Here is a 22,084-nt window from a genome sequence, read left to right on the forward strand (position 1 = left end):
CATTATCTATAGCTAAATGAGTTCCTTCAGAAGTAGATGACAAAAGCATACCCTGAGTGTACATTATAGGGAATATAATAAAATTCCATTCCCTATACTTAGGGTGCATGAATATAAAGTTACGATATCTAATAATAATATTTAATGGGTAACAAACCATATGTTTAGGTGTAATAGGTGAAGTACAAAATTCCTTTAGTAACCATAACATGGAGTTATTTACAATCATATTTTTATGTGTTAAGGAGATTTTCATGAAGTGCATACTAATTAGATCCCAATAATCTTTCCATTTTGCGACATATGACTGATCTATTAATAAAGTAATAACTTTTACAATAGAAGAGATAGTATATAAATTAAAGTCTGGAAAAGAAATACCCCTTGAGACCAGCTATTAGTATGTTTCTTTAATGCAATCCTAGGTCTATTAGGTGCCCATAGGAAATTTAACATTAGTGTATTCAGTTTCTTGATAATTATTTTGTAGGTGGAAGTATTATTGATTGTATTAAATATAAAATCTTGGGGAATATTATCATTTTAATAATTGTAAGTCTCTCCTCCATAGTAAAAACATATTATTCCAGGTATTAAAAGGTTTTGTATATTAAGAAAACAGGTATTATAATTATTATATATAATAGATTTAATATCTTTAGATAGTATTATACCTAAATAAGTTATCTGACCTGAATTGGGTACATATTTAGTAAAATCACTAATGAGAATATTTTTTCGTGTATATATAAGTAGTATTTTAGTTTTTTCTTCATTGAATATTAAACCAGAAATACTTTTAAAATTCATCATTTTATCAAATAGAGACTGCATAGAAGAATTAGATCCTGCTGATGTAATTAGAACATCATCTGCAAAAAGTTGAATTTTGGATGTTGTATTTTCATCTATTTCAAAACCCTCTATGTCAGTACTGTTTCTGATCAAATTAGCCCAAGGCTCCATTACTAAAGTGAATAATAGTGGGACATCCTTGTTTTGTACCTTTAAAAATGGGTATTTTTTGTGAAACATATGTTCCTACCTTAATATAAGCCAATGTTCCTTTGTATAAATGCTCAATTAGATTTACAAATGCATCTGAGAAGTTTGTGCACTTCAGTAAGGTAAACAGATAGTCCCAACTTACTGAATCAAATGCTGAACTTATATCAAGACTAATAAGTGTTAAATCTTTCTTTTTCCTATTTGCAAAATCAATTAATGTTAAAGTTCTTCTTATATTATCAAAAGTATTTCTATTTACAATGAAGCCTGTCTGATCTATATCTATAATGCTGGGGATGATTGTCTTCAATCTATCAGCAAAAATACTCATAAACATTTTATAATCAACATTAAGTAATGAGATGGGCCGATATGAAGTACATCTAGTTGGATCTTTATTAGGTTTTAAAATTGTCGAAATAAATGTGTATTGCCAAGATGGGGGGGTTATTAACTCAGTTTGGGCCAAAATAAAAACCTTATGTATTAATGAATATGTACTTTTAGAAAGGATTTTATATATCTCTGGTATAATACCATCATTACCCGGTGCTTTGTTTGATTTAAGCTTATTTATTTGTGTAATAACCTCTGTATATGAAATACTTTTGTCCAATAGTTTAATCTGTTGTTTATTAAGCTTTTTATTCATGTTTGTGGTTATAAACTCCTTTATTTTATCTTTAGGTTCCATGTTAATGTTATTATGGTTAATTTTGTGAAAGTGATTTCTAAATTCATCTAGTATTTCTGGTATACTAGAAACATTCTTCTTTTCCTTAGAGAAAAGATTTCTTTGATATGGTTTTGTTTATTCAACCTTTTTGTTTTATTTTTAAGTCTATGTAAGTATTTGGGGCTTATTGAATAAGACAAAACTTGTATTCTCTAAAGTTATTTTAACTTTATGAGTTAAAATTTCTTTGTATTTCTCATTTAGTTTGTTTATTTCTTCAATAACTTTCTTGTCCATAATATTTTCTTTATTATTATGTTTATAAGAGTCTAATTTACTTTGAATATCTAACAATTCCTTATCCCAAGATTTCCTTTTATTATTATACCATCTGATACTTTGTCCATATAGATATGATTTTAAGGCATCCCAAACATAGACAATGGAGACTTCAGGAGTATTATTTATGTCTAAAAATGTTTTACTTCTGAAAGTATATATTCTTTATAGTCTTTTAGTTGAGTTAAGTATGCTGGTATCCTTTTGATCTGAACATTGTGAGTATTTTTATCATGAATTCAAAAACAATTGAATTATGATCAGATATAGGACATGAAATGATTTTGGAATTAATTAAATATGTTACCATCTGGTTAGAAATAAAGACCCTATCTATTTTTGAATAAGTTTTGTATCTGTTAGAAAAAAGGTGTATGGTAATGATTTTGAATCTATCTGATTATTAATATCATTCAAATGATAAGAATTAGCAAAATCATTTAAATGTTTTGCATTAGATGTAATTCTTCTTTTTCCTATAGTGGTAGTATCACTTTCATGTAGTATACAATTAAAGTCACCAGCTAAAATAATATCTCCTATAGAGAATGATATGATCTTATCAAGATGATGTTTCACTGTATTAATACCAATTCCAGGTATCCAATATACATTAATTAAAGTGCAAGTCTTCCCATTAATTTGTATTGTAACCATACAAAACATTCCTTTGTCATCCTGATAAGACTTAATGGTTTTAGGAATGGGCATACTTTTATTCCATAAAATAGCCACTCCTCTTTTTTTCTGAGTGTGCTCTGAACTAACCAATATTGTATATTTGTTTGTGGCTAGTTTATCAATATCTTTTTTCAAGAGATGGGTTTCTTGCAGGAATACTAAGTTGGCCTTATGTAAATTAATGTATCTTATTAGGCTTGCCCTTTTACACGGATTATTCAATCCATTAATGTTTAAAGAAATTCCTTTTAAAGATGTCATTTGGTATTTTTAAAACTTAATAATCTTATGATCAAAATAACAAGTAACAACATAAGTAATGTTACATCTCCTCCTTTAGGTGTACCTTTAAATATAGCTGTATTTATTGAATCTCTTATGGGATTTTGTATAGGATTCAATTTTGTTTGTAGTGACAATGAGTGTACAAAATATATTGTGGATGTCAAAACTATATACATATAACAATGAACAAGTGAAAATAATGTAAGGATTAAACCTTGCATCCAGCCTGGAGTTATAAACTCCAACTTAGAGTAGTATTTACCACTCAAGTTAACCCCCTACCCTAAGCAGCAGTACCTCAGCTACCACCTTATCAATTTAATACTAGTTATATTTAACTGAGGATGTTATGTGATCCTATCTCGCCTACATTCTGAATGATGGGTTCGGAGCCGATCCCTCGGCTCCGACTCGGCACGCTTATGCCAAAGAGCGAAGTCTCTTATTGGCTGAGCTTACTATATCCCAGGATGCACCACTACCAGTCCCCAGATCTCGTTTGCGCTTCCCTGCGACGTGGTCTCGAGCTGGCTGGGCTGAGTAGTTTTTATTAACTAACTTTTCTGTCAGTTTTTTGCTAAATTTGCTCACAAAAGCTGTTTTAACGGCTATCGCTAATTTTTGTGTACGATTGGAGTGTAAAATTGTTGTGTGTGATTGGGTTGAGTTTGTTTTCCCCCCTCCATCCAGGGCCTTCGGACTGTCAACCCTTAATATTTACAGGGTCTCTAGTGTTCTATAGTTGGTTTAGAGTTCCCTGTCCTTTTTTCAGGAAGTGTTTGCAGTAAGCTTAGCTTTATCATCAGCAAGAGTTTAGTTGTTTACTTTCCTGTCAAAGTGAGTGTAACATCATGTCTCAAACCCCTAGGCCGGGTTTTAAAAATGTTGAAATGTGGGTTTAAAATGTCTATCACAGGCGATCATTCTCTGTGTATATTGTCTCGGGGCAAAGCACTTGCAGGAGTCGTGCAGTGTATGTCACGCTTTTTCCTCAAGGGTCCTCCAGGAGAGGAAAAATAAATTGATTCTTAAGGGGTTAGTTAAACCTTCCTTTGAAGAAGCCTTGGCATCCTCTCCTGCTCCCAAAAGAAAAGGGCTTCGGTTCCGACCAGTCCGTCGGATCCGACTGCCAAGAAACTTAGGCAGGCCTCTCCTTGGCTCCAAAGACTTGAGCCGAGGTTGGAACGCAGTCTGCCTCGATGCCACCAGTATCGACTCCTCTGGCCGGAGCCGATGGCTGGGGCATCGAGGCGGGTCACCTTCGGCTCCGCTGCTCGGAGCCGACAAGGTCGCCAGCTCAGACACTTCCTCCTCGGCGAAGTCTATCGGCACCGATGGAATCTGCTGTGAGTATTCCTCGGCGCCGATACTCATCGAGTCACCTCGGGCGGTCCCCTAGCCCTTTGGGGCCGATGGAGAGGCCTTCTCGAACCCGTTCTATTTCCTCTCGGTCTTGAGGATGTCGGATTCTGATATAGACAGGGTGCTACAAAGACTGTTCCAGTCCCCAGTCTTCCAAAATTTGTTTGGTTCCGACCCAGCTGGTTTCGGAGCCGATGACCTGGCCCACCCATTGCCATTCCTCCTCCGACTGCTTGGCTCCGTGAGCAGGTGCTGTTGGAGCCGGTGGAGATCTCAGGGTCGGCTCCGACCCTTACTCCAACCCGGCTTGGTCCGAGTTTGAGCACGGACTTCTTCGGCTGAACCGGGGTGATGTTTGGGACCTATGCTTTCGGGTTCCGAGCCTCCCTCGGTGCTTCAGCTGCGGGACTTCCGTCGGCTATCACGGCTCGAGTCGGACACTCCCAGGATTCTGGGGTCCGGCTTTCAGGGCCATGAGGAGTGCCTTGGCCAAGTCCTCTTGCCATCTCTCGGTTTACCAGCACCTTCCCTGGGCGTGGAGACTGGGTCTTTGGCAGTTCCCCTGTCCGTAGCCAGCGGAGCCCGAGGCCTGAGGTTACCCCAGTGGGGTTCCCCTCCTCCTGAGGGTTCTTCGGAGTTGTCTTCAGAGGAACCCCAAGGAAGAGATCGTGCAAGAGGAAGCACGTGGACTCCCCGAGTCTATTACATCGGACACTGATATGGATGATGCAGAGGGGTCCCAAGTCGTCCTCGGATGATGTCTCATTTGCAGACATCTTAGAGATCCTCAAACAACGAGGCGGCTGGATATCCAAACCCCCTCTGCTGACGAGTCAGTGCTCCTCAAGGCCTTTGGGGCTCAGCCCTCCGCCTCCTGGGTGTCTCCGCCTTTGACGAGCTTCTGGATTTAGTTTGTCGAAGGCGGGAACATCCAGATACCGTGGAACCAGTCCTTCTCGTCCAAATAAATTTTTATCTGCACCCCGAGAAGGAGTTCCTTACTAAAGGCGTGGCTGTAGATGCCATGGTGGTGGCATCTGCTACACAACAGGACGTGGCAGAGGCTTCAACGTCCATCCATCCTCCTAATAAGGAGTCTAGGAGTATGGATAGATGCGGAAGCGCACCCTGACTTCAGCGGCCTTTACCTTAAGGTCTCTGAATTATTTGGCACATTTTACCAGGCTTCAGAGGGATCTGGTCAAGGAGTTGTCAGATTCCTCTCGGGTAACCTACCTGAGCAGCTAGCCCAGTCGGTTAGCTCTCAGTTGGCTATCCTTCGTCAATTTCTAACTCGTCCATGAGGCTCATTTCCTATGTGGCGAAGGCGGGTAGAGCGGCAGGCACAAGCGTGGCTCTCACGTAGACAAGCCTGGCTCGCTTGTGTCAGTTTGCGGAGGCCTTCAAGTCTTCCTTCGCGGCGCTCCCTTTGATGGGTCCTCATTGTTTGGACCCAAGGTGAAAGACACCCTTACCGCTGTGAGCAAGAGGGAAAACGTTATCTGCCGTAGGTGCCCGTTATTCCACTCCCTTTCGCCTTACCCCAAGGCCAAAGGAGGGAAAATGTGGTTCGAAAATCTCAAGTTTTTCTCCCAACAGCAGGAAGATTCCCGTCCAGAGGCAGAGGGGAAATTTTTCAGGAGATGCCGTCCCAGAGGCGGCAGAGGGCCCCAATTCTGGAGACATGAGTCCTTTCGTGGCTCTTCAGCCTCCCACACGTCATGAGGGATTGCCCGGCTGTGCTGCTCGAGCCAGTCGGGTGTCGTTGCCAAGCACCTAAAAGCCTGGGAGTCAAACACTCAGGACAGATGGGTGCCCCGGACCATTGCCGGAGGTTACACCATCCCATTCAAATACTCACCCCCACCGTCCAAGAGAATCCCGGACCCACCACCCAGTCAAAGGAAATAGCAGCCAGAAGCTTTAAAGCTGCTAGAAAAGGAGTCATCCAACCGGTCCCCACAGACCAGATCGGATCAGGAAATTACTCCAGGTTCTTTTTAGTGCCAAAAGACAGGGGACCTGAGACCAATATTGGATCTCAGCAGATTGAACCAATCCGTCACGAAATCCAAATTCGAATGGTCACGTTACAATCCATTCTCCCGTTGTTGGAGAAGGATGTTTGGATGTGCTCCATAGACCTCAAGGGCGCCTATTATCACATACCGATACATCAGGCGTCCAGAAGGTATCTGCGCTTCAGCCTGGGAGTCAGTCATTACCAATTTTGTGCTCTGCCCTTTGGTCTCACCACAGCCCCCAGGGTGTTCACCAAGTGTTTGGCAGTAGTGACGGCTCACCTGAGAAGTCTTGGATTCCAAGTGTTTCCCTATCTCGACGACTGGCTCCTGACTGCCACTACCAGGCATCTACTAATGGACAACCTCAAAGCCACCATCTCCCTGGGTGTTTCCCTAGGGATTACATTCAATTGGTCAAAGTCTGTCTTGCTGCCCTCTCAGCGCATAAAGTTTATAGGAGCAGAGATAGACTCAAGATTGATGCGTCTTTCTTCCTGCCGAAAGGATCCGAACTTTACAGGGCCAAGTTCAAGCTCTGATCTCGAGATCCAAAGCCCCAGCCAGGATGGTCCTACAGGCTTTAGGCTCAATGTCTGCCACGGTTCTTTTAGTTCCTCTAGCAAGATTACACATGAGGATTCTTCAGTGGCTCTTGTCAACTCAATGGTCCTTTCAGGATCTTCCCTCAATCATCACATCATGATTACGGAAATATGCAAAGGACCTTCGCTGGTGGCTTCAGACATCCAACTTGGATCAGGGAAAACCCTTTGTTCTCCCCTCCAGTGGTTACCCTGACGACAGATGCCTCCCAGATAGGGTGGGGGCATTGTCTGGGCAGGCTAGTTCAGGGCTCCTGGCTTCCGGACGAAGCTCTTCTCCACATCAACGTGTTGGAGATGAGGGCTGTACTTCTATCCCTACAGGCCTTACACAAGTTTCTTCCTCAGGGCATCATCGCCATCCACACAGACAACATGTTGGTGGTTTGGTATCTGAACAAACAAGGAGGGACCAGATCGTATCCCTTTGCAGAGAGGCCATGAGAGTGTGGGAATGGGCTGTAGCTACCAACCGCTTCTTGGTAGCGACCCACATCCGAAAGTCAAATGTATTGGCGGACAAATTAAGCAGGACAATTCTCTCTCCTCACGAATGGTCTCTAAACCGCACAGTAGCAGCCCAGGTTTTCAAGAGATGCGGGACGCCGTGCTGCGACCTATTTGCAACTCCACAAAACACCAAGTGCCAAAGGTTCTTCTCCTTGATGCCACATCAGGAAGTACCAGCCATGGATGCTCTAGCACAACCTTGGCCAACAGGGCTACTTTATGCCTTTCCTCCAATTCCACTCCTTCCCAAAGTTATTCAAAAAGCTTCTCAACTGGGGTCTTCAATGATTCTGATTGCCCCATACTGGCCTCGTCAGATATGGTTTCCTTACCTGAAAAAGCATGCAGTGGACGATCCGTGGACCTTAGACCTGATCCCGGATTTGCTAATCCATCAGTCGGGACATTGGCATCAGTCCTTCAATCTCTGAAATTGACAGCTTGGCTCCTCCACTTCCAACCTTAGTTAGAAGGCACACACTAGACCCGGAAGTTGTTCACATTTTATCTTGACCCACAAACCCACCACTAACAAATTGTACCTCAGTAAGTGGAAGAGGTTTGCTATCTGGAAGCTCAACTCAAGGGCCTAGACCCTATCACTGCTCCTGTCCCAGAGGTTTTGAAATTCTTAACATCCCTGTTTAATCAGGGATCTTCTGTCTCAACTATTAAAGTCCAACTAGCTGCTATCTCTAAATTCCATGAATCCACGGATCCTCCTTTGATGAGCAGCAGACTATGCAAAACGTTCATTAAAGGTGCGAGTCTGTTAAGACCACCAGTTTTTCATCCTGCACCTCCGTGGGATCTTGATTTGGTGCTTGGCGCATTAACATCTCCCTTTTGAACCGGCTGCTACTTGAATTAAAATACCTGTCTTGGAAAGCGGCATTCTTAGTGGCTATTACTTCTGCAAGAAGAGTCTCAGAGCTTCAAGCCCTGTCTATTAAACCACCGTACTTGATTTTCCACAAGGATAGAGTATCACTTAGGCCTAATCCATCCTTTGTCCCAAAGGTTTGTTCTAGTTTCTGTCTTCAACAATCTCTAGAACTACCAGTTTTCTTTCCAAAATTCTCTAATGAAGCAGAATACACTCTCCATAAATTGGATGTTCACAGGCAATTACGCTTCTATTTAGACAGGACTCAGCAACTTCGTAAGTCAGACCAGTTGTTTGTGTCCTTCTCTGATAATAAATTGGGCCAAACCATCACAAAAGCTACAATCTCAAAATGGATCAGAGATTGCATAACTCAGGCCTATTCTTCTTGAATAAACATCTTACATCATCTATCAAAGCTCATTCTACCAGAGCTATGGCTACTTCTATAGCCTTTCATTCCAAGCTCGCTATATCGGAAATTTGTGCTGCGGCTACTTGGTCCAACCCGCACACTTTCATTTCCCACTACAAATTGGATGTGGCATCTAAAGGACGAGCATCATTTGGTTCCACGGTACTCAGGAGTGTTTTCCAGTGAGCCACCCAGGATTCAGGTGCTAGGACGCTGTCCCATCATTCAGAATGTAGGCGAGATAGGATCACATAACATCTTTTAGTTATGTACTCACCATAACTTCAGATGTTTGGGATCCATCTCACTATTCCTACCACCCTCCTTCCCCCTGCCTTGCAGATCAGAAGAGATTGAACGGTTTTGAGTTCAACTGTTTTATCTTGTTTCATCTGACGATGTTATATAAGCAGGGTATGCGTGTGTGCATGTATGCGGACAAACTAGATCTGGGGGACTGGTAGTGGTGCATCCTGGGATATAGTAAGCTCAGCCAATAAGAGACTTCGCTCTTTGGCATAAGCGTGCCGAGTCGGAGCCGAGGGATCGGCTCCGAACCCATCATTCAGAATGTAGGCGAGATGGATCCCAAACATCTGAAGTTATGGTGAGTACATAACTAAAAGTTAACAGTTTTCAATTCAATTATCTAGCAAGACAAGACTACACATTTGGTAAAACAGCATCATATAAACTAAAATAAACTTTTTTTTTAAAAAACTGTTCATACTACTATATACATCTATGTAATATAAAACACTTGTAGTCAAATAGCATTCAAATAATCTTGATGTTAGAAATCAAGAGGAGAGAAAAATAAGTTCTAACATTCATTTAAATCAAAAACTTTGGCTAATATGATTCAGACATTACATATATTAAGATGCATCTATTTTCTGTCATGTAAATGCAGTCAACAGCTTCCAAAAAAAACTTGAATTGCTTGTATATGAGCATTTTACTTATACTCATTATTGTCAATAGAATAAAATATTGTATTTATAGAAATTGTTGTAAATCATACTGCATAGTTATGCAGATTCTCAGAAACGCTTGCATTATTGTAAAAAAAAAAAAAAAAGAAGCCATCACACACACACATATATACATATATATATATATATATATATATATATATATATATATATATATATATATATATATATATATATATATATATACACACACACACACATATACACATATATATATATATATATATATATATATATATATATATATATATACACACACACACACACACACACACACATATATATATATATATATATATATATATATACACACACACACACACACACACACACACACACACACACACACACACACACACACACACACACACACACACATATATATATATATGATCTCACTGAGTTGTGGCCTTGCTGAGCACTATCCTACTTGCTGTCCCTACAATAAATCTGTCTGCTTCATACAAAATAATGCACAGCAAACACATTTTAGTAACCAGATTTTACAACCATGCTATACTACTGCTTTAAAATATATCACATGACAATTTCTTCCAGAATAGAGTTATAAAATTATTTATGGTTGTCAATCAGATGAATTAAATGAGTTATAGTAATGTATATGTTTGGAACATAGGTTTTTAACACAGATTATTATGCTGCTGTTAAGTAGATTTTCAAAAACACTTGGAATAAATGTTTCATTTTCTATGCCTTCTAAAATAAGACATTTACTTACTACAAGAAACTGCATCATTTAAACTCATTATAACTGACATATTTTATGAATTATAACATAGATATTTAAGTAATTATATAAAATAACTCACATTTAGATGTTAAAGAGTTCATTTTCCTTCACATAGTCGCATTTGCATCGGTTCTGCTTCCTGGTAGAGTGTTCTTCCTGAATCTGTGATGTGTCAGTGTGATATCTAGGTCAAAGGTTAGACTGACTGCTTTCAGCTTCTCTGAGAATTCTGAGAGTTGAAGCTTTTGAAGTAGCTCATGGACACTGTGCATGAGACAGCCCACATCCCAGATTGTCTCCCTTAACATTTTGGCGGGAAACTTATTAAAAACTAGTGACAAACATTCATTTAGCAGTGTAAATGCATCTAAACATGACAAAACCTTCACAATGTATTTTACAGGTTATTACAGCCTCTATGTAAGTGAAATTAAGCCCAAAGTTATTAATAAGTAATAAAACTCAATATTTTTGTCCCAACTCAATTTTTATGCAAATCTTATTATTTACTGTGTCTATATGATCAAAAGCATTTCTATATATTAATAAAGAAAAGAAAAAGAGAGTAGAAAATAAAAGAGTGTAAGGCAGAGATAAAAAAATGTAAGAGAAAGCTATAAGAAGTATATACAATGGAATATTACTTACTGTTTATATTAATAGAGTTAAAAATAAAACATATTATTTACTATTATTTAGTTCTAATTATTATTAGTTAAAGCATGACAGATTATTTACAAACAAGCATAAGCAGTATAATCAAGAAAGTATAATTAGGAATAGCATTTGAAGAACATATAAACTTCTTACAAGGAATAAATATGTTATTATTCTATTACTCATATTTTCATTACTCTTCTCTCCCTGCCCTCCCCCACCCTTTACCCACTACATAATCTAAATAGAATGTCATTGTTTAAACAAAGAAAAGGAGAAGAAAAAAAAAGAGAAAGAAAAAAAATGTATCAAATTACTGACCTTACTTCTCTTTTTCAGAAAGAGAAACAAATTGAATCATAGCTTGTTATTAGTTCTTCAGATATTTTGACTGGTTATGAAACAAAACATTTCTTTGCACATAGAGAATAACTTTGATTAAATCTTTTTCAGAATATTTGTGGCTTTCTGGAAATGCAGGAACTATATTTAAAAAGATTAATAATGAAATAAAATGATGAGAGAAAAAAAAAAACATAGAACAAATCATTTGTTTTTTAGTCTCTTCTTCTTCTCTGAAGTCTTCCACGAAGTTTCAGTTGCCAGTCTCTTTAATGAAGGACTAGCCCATTCCATTTCCTCTATTTTATCCAAAATCTTATTTTTTTTGATAAACAGTAAAGCAGAGTCTAAGTCATCAAAAATTTTAGGACCATCAGGAAGGAAGATTTTAAGCTTGGCAGGAAACAGAAGGTATGTTTTAAACTGTGCTTTTTTAAGCTCCCTTATTAGTGGCAGAAAAACTTTTCTTTTCGCTATTACCATGGAAGAATAGTCATTGTCAAAGCGCACAGTTGTCTCATTAATCTTAACAGGAGCTTTAGCCCAAGCAGATTTAAGAACCATCTCTTTATCAAAAGATGATAGAAATCTAACTATAACTGATCTAGGATAGTTTTTGTTAGAGTTAGTATTAGCTATAGATCTATGTGCTCTTTCGATACCAAAAGAGAATGCTTCTGGTAAGTCTAAAGTTTTAGGGAGCCATGTTGTTAAAAAGAAGTAATATTGTTACCTTCAATATTTTCTGGCAGTCCAAAAATCCTAATGTTATTGTGCCTAGATCTATTTTCCAGGTCATCAAGCTTTGTTTGTAAATGTGTATTTTGTTTCAGCAGAAACTCAATGTTGATTTCCTCTTCTTGGATTCTATTTTCCATGTCATTCACAGCTTCTTCTATGCCTGTCATCTGGATCTTCTGTTGTTGCAGGTCTATATGTAACAAGTCTATTTGTTTTGTAGTTTTTTTCTATGAAGGTATCTATTTTAGTATCCATTTTATCCATCTTAGCAGTAAGTTGCTGGATTATAGTTATCAGAGACTGAAGTTCTTTCTTGATGCTGGAGTCTTGAGAATTTGTCTTACTGGAACTCATTTCAGACTGATAAACTGACAGGAAAATTTCCAAAGTGATTTCTGACAGGAATATTGTTAAAATGTCCTTTCTTTTTTAGATATAGTTCAACAACTATATAAAACAAACTTATTTAGAAAGAAAATTACTTCAAAAATTAATTTTTTAAGTAATTAATTCCTGTCAGTGTAATGAAATTGGTGGAGCTAAAGAAATCTGCTGCTATCCTGTGTTCATCCTTGGCCACACCCCATTGCAGAGGTTTTCTCATGACGCACAAAGTGATTTCCCCCTCCAGAGGCAGGGGAGGGGGTAGTAACTCAGGCAGATGCCACCCTAGAGGCAGAGGAGGCCCGCGTAACCAGGGAGACCGTGATTCCTTTTGTGGTTCTCCCTACCAATGCTCCTGATGGTAGGCCCGACTGCGCTTTTCCGGAGCCAGTCGGGGGTCGTCTTTCACTATACCCAGAAGCCTGGCAAGACATGACCCAGAACCAGTGGGTATTAAGAATAATTTCCGAAGATATCACATTCCCTTCTCTTCTCTCCCCCCACTGATCAAAAGAACCCCAGATGTTCCACCCAATCAAAGGGATTCCGCAGCTTCAGAGGTTATAAAGCTGCTAGAAAAAGGAGCCATCCAGCATGTCCCCTCAGACCAGATCAGATTAAGAACTTACTCCAGATTCTATTTGGTGCCGAAAAGAACAGAGGACCTGAGACCCATCTTAGATCTCAGCTGCTTGAACCTCCATGTGAAGAAGTCCAAGTTCCAAATGGTCACGTTGCAATCTATTCTCCCATTGTTGGGAAAAGAAGTGTGGATGTGCTCCATCTACCTCAAGGATGCTTACTACCACATAAAGATGCACAGGGCATCCAGAAGTCATCTATGCTTCCAGCTGGGAGCCAGTCATTTTCAGTTTCGTGCCCTGCCCTTTGCTCTCAACACAGCCCCCAGGGTGTTCACCAAATGTATGGCAGTGGTGACGGTTCACTTGCAATGTCAGGGATTCCAAGTGTTTCTGTACCTGGACGACTGGCTCCATTCTGCCACCACCAGGCATCTACTACTACAGACTAGAAACACCACTATCAAGCTGTGTCATCAATTGGGTATCACTGTAAACTGGGAAAAGTCTGCCTTGTTGCCCTCGCAGTATGTCACCTTTATAGCTGCCGAGTTAGACACCGTGCTCATGAGGGCGATTTTACCACAAGAAAGGATTCAAGTTTTGCAACAAGTATACACGTTGCTCCCTCAAAAAAGAGTGAAGGCAAAAACGGTTCTCAAATTGTTAGGAACTATGGCTGCAACAATTATGCTGCTTCCTCTTGTGAGGCTTCATATGAGGCTCCTTCAGTGGATGCTCTTTGCCCAGTGGTCTCTACAGCATCTTCCGCTTTCTCTTCTCATAATGATCACAGACAGGTGCAGGCAAGATCTACGCTGGTGGCTTCACTCCAGCAACCTCAATGCAGGAAAACCCTTCGTCCCATCCCCTCCTGTTGCCACAGTGACCACGGATGCCTCCCATATGGGGTGGGGGGGCATTATCTCGGCAGGACAGTCCAAGGCACGTAGCAGGAATATGAGATACATCTGCATATCAATATTTTGGAGATGAGAGCAGTGCTACTAGCATTGCAAGCATTTCAGAGCTTTCTTCCTCTCGGGACAATTGTGATCCACTCAGACAATATGTCGGTGGTATGGTATCTGAACAAACAGGGAGGAACCAAGTCGTATCCCCTTTGCAGAGAGGCAATTTGAGTGTGGCAGTAGGCAGTGTCTTCCCAATGTTTCTTTGTAGCAACGTACATTCCAGGGAATTCCAACATGATCGCCAACAGGTTGAACAGAGCTATTCTGATGCCTCACGAGTGGTCCCTGAACAGTCAAGTTGCGGAGCAGATTTTCTGCAGATGGGCCAGCCTTGCTGTGATCTATTTGCCAGTCCCCTCAATACCAAGTGCAGCAGCTACTTCACCCTTATTCCCCTTCCGGGGGAGTCACCCAGGGACGCTCTAGTTCACGATTGGCCCAACTGTCTACTTTATGTCTTCCCTCCTGTTCCTCTGTTGACAAAGGTTATTCAGAAAGCACAGTCCTTGGGAAGCAGAATAATTCTGATTGCTCCACACTGGCCTCATCAAATTTGGTTCCCCTTTCTCCATCCCTATCTCATGGACGCTCCCTGGATTCTGGAACCACAGCCAGATCTTCTGACTCATATGCCAGGGCAAGATAAATTGATCCTTATACAGCTCCAATTTCTTCAGTTCTGGAATTTCTCTCCATTCTTTTCAATCGGGTCAGCAGCCACAACCATTAAAGTAAAGTTGGCCGCTATTTCCACTTTTCACATCGCTAATGAACCCAGCCTAATGGCGCATAGACTATATAAGGCATTCTTGAAAGGCACTATGCTGCTTCGCCCTCCAGTCATCGACCCGGTCATGCCTTGGGACCTAAATTTTGTGCTACAATGTCTCACCTCTTCCCCCTTTGAGCCTGCAGCTACTTGTGAACAAAAATTTTTGACTTGGAAAACTGTCTTTTTGGTAGCCATCACTTCAGCTAGACGTGTCTCGGAACTCCAAGCTTTGTCTATCAGACCGCCTTACTTGATTTTTCACAGGGACAGGGTTTCCCTCAGACCAGACCCTTCCTTTAAGAAAAAAGTGGCTTTGATTAGTACTCTCACCCAATCCATTGAACTGCCCGTATTTTTTCCAGAGTTCTCTAATAGGACAGAATTTAAATTTCACCAACTGGATGTTCACGGGCAGTTGCATTTTTATCTGCATAGAATGAAGGATCTTAGAAAATCGGATCAGTTATTTGTCTCATTTTCAGAAAATAAGATTGGGTCTTCTGTTTCCAAAGTGACCTTGTCTAGATGGATCTCTAGTTGTATTTCCTTCATTTATGCCTCAGGTGGTAAGGATTTACCATTTAGAGTGAAGGTTCATTCTACCCGATCTATGTCTACCTTTACAGCATTTCAGGCCAGGATGTCTATGGATATTTGTGCTGTGGCTACATGGGCATCTCCTCACACCTTTATTACTCACTACAAATTGGATTTGGTATCCAGAGGCAGATCTTTCTTTGGTTCTACAATGCTCAGGAGTATTTTTTACTGAGCCTCCCAGGGTTCAGGTGCTGGGGATGCTGTCCCACGGGTAAGAATGTAGGCGAGATTGGACTACATAACATCAAGAAGTTATGTACTCACCATAACGCTCAATGTATGTAGTCCATCTCGCCTCACATTCTTACTAACCCTCCCGCCTTCCCCCATCCTGGAGGACCTAGAGGTCAGTTCTGGTTTCAGTACTCCCTTTATTATTGGAATGTTTTTTTCTTTCTCTGTGTTATGTGTATGGAGGGAGAGTGATAGAGTGATTGAGCTTGCAGCAAACGATCTGGGGAAAGGGAGCAGTGCAGCATGGGGATACCTCTTAGCCCAGCCAGTTGAAAGACTTTGAGCTAGAGTATGGCCGAGTCGGAGCCAAGGTTCGGCTCCGAACCCACGAGTAAGAATGTGAGGCGAGATGGACTACATGTATCGAACATTATGGTGAGTACATAACGTCTTGTTACAGTATAACATATAATGTCTCTTTTGAGGCATTAAGGCACACTGTAGTTACACATCACTCATCCCTCACTCTCCGCTTCTTTTACTTTCTTCCAAACTTTAAACTCATTGAGCTTTCCTACTTTCCATATTCAACATAAGATCTTGCGTATGGACCTTTTGTTTACAGCTTTCAGCTTTATACATATTACATATAGTTTTCATATAAATGTGTCCACTTCTCTTTTTAATAATGTCTGTTACTATCTGTTTGCTTTGTAATTGTTGTGATTGTATTCATTCAGGTCATGCCTGAAATTGGTCCTTTGTGATCAGAGCACTACCCATTAAACAGCACCGAATAAAGACTACTAGAAAATTAAAAAAAAAAAAAAAAAGATTAAGGGAAAGAAACCATGAAGACTGTGGCATGATGGGAAGAATGACCATGGATGGCTGCCAGTTGCAGTTTGTGAGGTAACCATTTAATGAACCGGAAACATGTCTTTTAATCTCACTATAAAGATTGCATCTAAGCAGTTACATCCAATTTATTGCATTTTAAACACAGAAATAGTTGAGATTTTCTGGTATTTTTATTCAAGTTGTATTTGCATCAGAAATGCTTGCCCTTAACACTATCTTACAGATCTTGCAGTTCACTGAAGAAGTTCCATTGCCTAGTAGCACAAGATACCTAGATGTATTCAATGACACCTCTGTTCACTGGTTTCCTTATAAGAAACTTATGGACTATCCCAGAACGTTTTGGGACTCCCCAGCTGAGCCATCTTATGAGCATATTGAAGACCTAGAGATCATTAGAACAAAGAAGTGAGATTCCTGGGACTACATTCAGTTTTAACTTGCGCTGAAAGAGAATTCTGGAACCCTGTTTTCCATTAATATACATTGTAAGAGGATTCTGGCAGCAGCCTGGGGAGCTAAACCTGACATTTGGTGAACTGTCTTGTGAATGGCTTCAGACAGCAGATGAATTTGTGAAAATTGAAATTAAGATGATGTACAGTATCTGTCTTTGTTCTTATTTGTTCAGATGTATTAACTTAGAACCATGTGTTCCATGTGGCTTCTATCAATGTTGCCGGATGCCTTGATTTCCAGCGGGTAATACCATATTTTATACTGTAATGATTTTAGTTAGAATTTTGTATTCTGAGATCTTTTGTAAGAACTTTGATTAATATTTTCTGTTGTAACATTGGTTGAGAATCCCAGCAAGGAGTCTGTATTGAATTACTGAAAATCCTCTTGCATGAATAAGTAAACATCGACACATAAACAGCGATACGCAAGGACAGCGAACGTACAACATAGCGAAATACAAAATGTCGTATCCCGATAGTTTGCCAACTCCACCTCCCGCTACATACTGTCTACTCAAACAAAATAAAAAAAACACACAATACCCATACCTACATCTCGCCTACATATCCCATATCCTAATAAAACCTACATGGCACACAAATACATCTAACTATAAAAAAACAACACCTGAAAAGTAAAAAAAATATTACCGTATATACTCCGCTACTCAACTACATTACTATATATATATATATATATATATATATATATATATATATATATACTAAACTTAACCCTATTTCTAACCCTAACGTCTAAGTTAAACATACCACTATATATGCACTTACCTTAACCCGCACCCTAACCCTAAGGTCAGTAACTATCGCACACTTACCTTAGGGAGCTATACCGGATAAGGAAATCACTTACTGCCGTGGACAACTATGGCAGTTCGATCTTCGCGGTTCTGGACGTTCGCTCTACATTTATGGTAAGTGTTCACGACTGTACTTTGTCCACCTTCAAAAAACATGTTGCTTATGAATATGACAGTTACTGTTCATAAAATCACACAGTGGTAGATTTAAGGGAGTTGCTGTTTTCTCCACTATTGTGCAAACTTGTAGTGAGTATATTTAGAGATGCTGAGTGTGCATGTTTTGAGGGATGCAAAAGCATTGTTTTTTTTAAATAAGTGTTGACGTACAAACAGCACCCTAGTGCTTAGAAAAAATATATAATCCAAGGCGCAAAAAAAAAAAAAAAAAAACCCTCCAGCACAAAAGTCATTTAAGAACTTTATTGGAAAAGGCTTGCTTCACTACAACAAATATAGGTTTCACCAACTCAAGTCAGCTGTGAGTGAAGCAAGCCCTTTACACTGAAGTATGTGAATGCTTGAATACACACACACACACACACTTCTATCAAGTGCTCCAAATTAAAACCACTAAATGTCAGTACTAACATTGACATATTAATATTGACACATTTCTACACATTTAAATGAGGATTAACTTTGGACCATCAAACTCGACTACATTTTTTTTTTGTAACGGACCCTGCTAGTTATTTATTCCAATTCCGAGATCGTACAGTCCCCAGGAAAGGGCAAACTCGTACAACAGATGACCATCTGTTTTGTCAACCAAACTGAACTAATAAAACAGAGGTCAACTAAAACTCAAATTCTAGACAATAAATAAAAGTCAAATAAGATGATTTGTTTTTTGTTTGGCAGGGAATTGAGACAGCCCTTCGTATTTTTATGGATTACTTAAATTCAGTGTCTAATATTTTGAAATTTACATTTCATTTTGACAAAAAGTCCATTATTTTTTTTAGATTTGAATGTATATAAGATCAGCAATAAGTTAAGCACTAAAATTTACAAAAAGCCAATACAAAGCAATAGCTATTTACATTATGACAGTATGCACAATGTTAGATTAAAAAATAATATTGTAAATAGCCAGTTTGATCGGATAAGTAGGCTGACAGAGGACAGTAATTTTTTTAAGACTGAATGTGAAGTTTTAAAAGACAGGTTTATTAACAGAGGATATCCAGTTGATATGATTGATGAGGTTTTTAATAAGGTGACTTCACAAAGAGATAATATAGATAACATTAATGTCAATGGGAATGAGTGTAAGAAAGATTATTCACTGACATGCATGCTGAATAATTCAGTGGATGAGAAAAGTATTAGGCAGATAGTGAATAAGAATTGGAAATTTTTGACAAATTTTCTGGATATTCACAAAGTTATAGGTAAGGTGCCTGTCTTTGTCACTAGGGGGGGAAAAAATTAAAAGAATATTGAATTACTGAAAATCTTCTTGCACGAATAAGTAAACATCGACACATAAACAGTGATACACAAAGACAGCGAACGTACAAAACCGTGAAATACAAAACGTCGAATCCCCATAGTTGGCCAACTCCACCTCCCGCTACATACTGTCTACCCAAACAAAATAAAAAAAACACACTATACCCATACCTACATTTCACATACATATCCCATATCCTAATAAAACCTACATGACACACAAATACATCTAACTATAAAAAACAACACCCGAAATCTAAAAAAAAAATTACTGTATATACTCTGTTACTCAACTACATTACTATATATACACTAAACTTAACCCTATTTCTAACCCTAACATCTAATTTAAGCATACCACTACATATGCACTTACCTTAACCTGCACCCTAACCCTAAGGTCAGTAACTATCACACACTTACCTTAGGGAGCTATACTAGATAAGGAAATCACCTACTGCCATGGACAACTATGGCAGTTCGATCTTCGGATCTTCGTGGTTCTGGACATTCGCTCTTCTGCCGCATCGCTGTATACATGTCGATCTTTACGTATTCGCACAAGAGGATTTTCATTAATTCAATATAGACCCTGTTTAGTGGCAATGTTTCCAAAGAGATGTTTAGGTGTGGGAGCTGCAATTATTGTACACACATTAAAATTTAAGCTAGAAATGATGTGTTTGATGTAGATATTTTGATTGTAAATCCAAATATATAGTGTATTTAGGGTTATGCGAGTTGTGTCCGGCTTTTTACATAGGGAGAACTAAAAGATGTTTGCATTCTAGGATCTATGAGCATTTAAGAAGCGATATAGACAAGAAATATAATAATGCTTTGGCCAAACATTTTTTTTCATGTCATGCACAAGAAAGTATAATTAAAAAGTTTTCTTTTACAGTGATAGATCAGGTTGTAAATTATGAATATAAGTGGGATGCTGAGGATGATCTTGACAGGAAGGAATATTGTTGGCAAGTTAAAATGAATTCTTGTGTTTTCTCTGGTATTAATGACAAATAAAACTTTAAAATTGTACTGAAAAGGAAGGGGTTAAGACAATGATGGAAGTGATCATGTGGTTTTATTATGTTATTTAAGATATGTGAGTAGTTTTTTTTAACTTGGTCTGATGAAGTTTATTTCAAACAAAAGCACTTACCAGTTACTTTGATATTGGTTTTAAATATTGTGTTATTATTAAAATTTATTTGTGGCGACCCCTAACTGGGAAAAGCCGAAAGACACAACAACAAATTTTAGAGCCATTTATTTTAAACTCAAATTCACCAACAGCAGAGCACCCATATATCTAAGTTTGTCTAGCTATATGGGTGCAACTACACCGATATTCAGATGATTAGTATAAAAACAAAACAACTAAACCCAACACGATGTTCTTCGTGTTTCACTGTTGCAGTCATTACATTTGGGTAATCTGCTGGCAGCTTGCCCTCAATCGGCCTGAATTACAAAGTCTTGGGTCCTGCGTCAGTTGCTGTCTCCTCTTCCATGACGTCAGGGGTATAAAACAAGCTGCTGATGCCATTTTCTTTAGTCTTTCTTGCCGTGTGGTGCCTGAAGCAGAAGCATTTCGCAAGTGTCGGTTGGCCGACTCCTGAAATATTCAAGTTTGAGTTTCAGAACCAAAGTCTTCACTAAAGCTAAGTACCCCGTTGGGGAAACTTTTTTCTTGCTCCATACCGATGTCAGAAAAAGTTAATAATTGTATTACTTGTGGAAGCAAATACCTCATAAGGTTTTCCATTTATACTGTATTCCTTGCCTAGGCCCTGATCACAACGTGCTTGGCTGTTGGTTTTGTGCTAGATTTAACTAACGCACTATTAAGCGTTTGTATATTTTTGCCTCAAAGTATTTTGGAAACAGATTTAACTACCTAGAATTGTCGTTGGATAGCAGTCCGACTACCAGAGTACATAAAAAACGCAAAGAAAAGGACAGAGAGAGACAGTAGAGGTCCAAAACTGACGACAAAGCTTCTCCTAAGCCAGTCGCTGGTTCGCCGGGTACTCAGGTGCTTTCGCAGCCGCTGATACCCACTACTTTCAAGTCGCAGGCCCCTACCGACACCCACGTGGAGTCAGGCATGCCGCGAGATACTCAAAGTATTGGACCCACAGATGTATCTCCCTCTGATGGGTCCGGAGCCGCTGAGCAGGCACTGGCTTCTGAGAGTGTATTCAGGCCTCAACATTTTTATATCAAACCGACAACAGCTGCAAAACCAAAGAAAAAGCAACTTCTAAAACTAAAAAACTGATGCATGAGCATGTGCACAGGCCTCTATGCCTAAAAAACAGATGATCAAAATGGCCGAAGACCTTATTACCTTGATCAGGGGTACCCATCCCCCTCCAGATAAGAGGCCTAGGCAAGACACTGATTATGAATCTTCAGATCAGGTTTCTATTTCTTTTGATTCCTCTTCTGATCAGGAATTATCTATACTTCCCTATAAGGATTCTGATGCAGAGGAGTCTATACCATCTGCATCACCTCCTGAGGATTATTCATTTGGATAAACCTTGCATACTTTGAGGGAGCATTTTCCACTGGGAGAGTCAAGATTTCTCAGAATCAAAAAAGAGGCTCAGGGATTTCCTTCTTCTCCTTCAGCACAGGCCTTTAGCCATTCCCCCTGTTTTAGACATTGTGGATGATGTGTTTTCGGAGTCAAGCTTTACCCCTGACTCCTTACCT

The 22,084-nt window shown here is 39.4% G+C and overlaps 1 protein-coding gene across 1 annotated transcript in view; it reads left to right on the forward strand.

The window, feature by feature from the left end:
- The window catches only part of SRRD (SRR1 domain containing), a 181,355-nt gene extending 161,762 nt beyond the window's left edge, over positions 1–19,593 (forward strand). Inside the window, exon 5 of the mRNA XM_044069737.1 lies at positions 16,844–19,593. Within this exon, the coding sequence (XP_043925672.1) occupies positions 16,844–17,032 (189 nt within the window). The 3' untranslated portion in view covers positions 17,033–19,593. The remainder of the gene's footprint in view (positions 1–16,843) is intronic.
- The last annotated feature ends 2,491 nt before the right edge of the window (positions 19,594–22,084 follow it).

This window comes from Protopterus annectens, chromosome 4.part0, assembly GCF_019279795.1.
Source record: "Protopterus annectens isolate FY-2018-M chromosome 4.part0, PAN1.0, whole genome shotgun sequence".
NCBI classification, from domain to species: Eukaryota; Metazoa; Chordata; order Ceratodontiformes; family Protopteridae; genus Protopterus; species Protopterus annectens.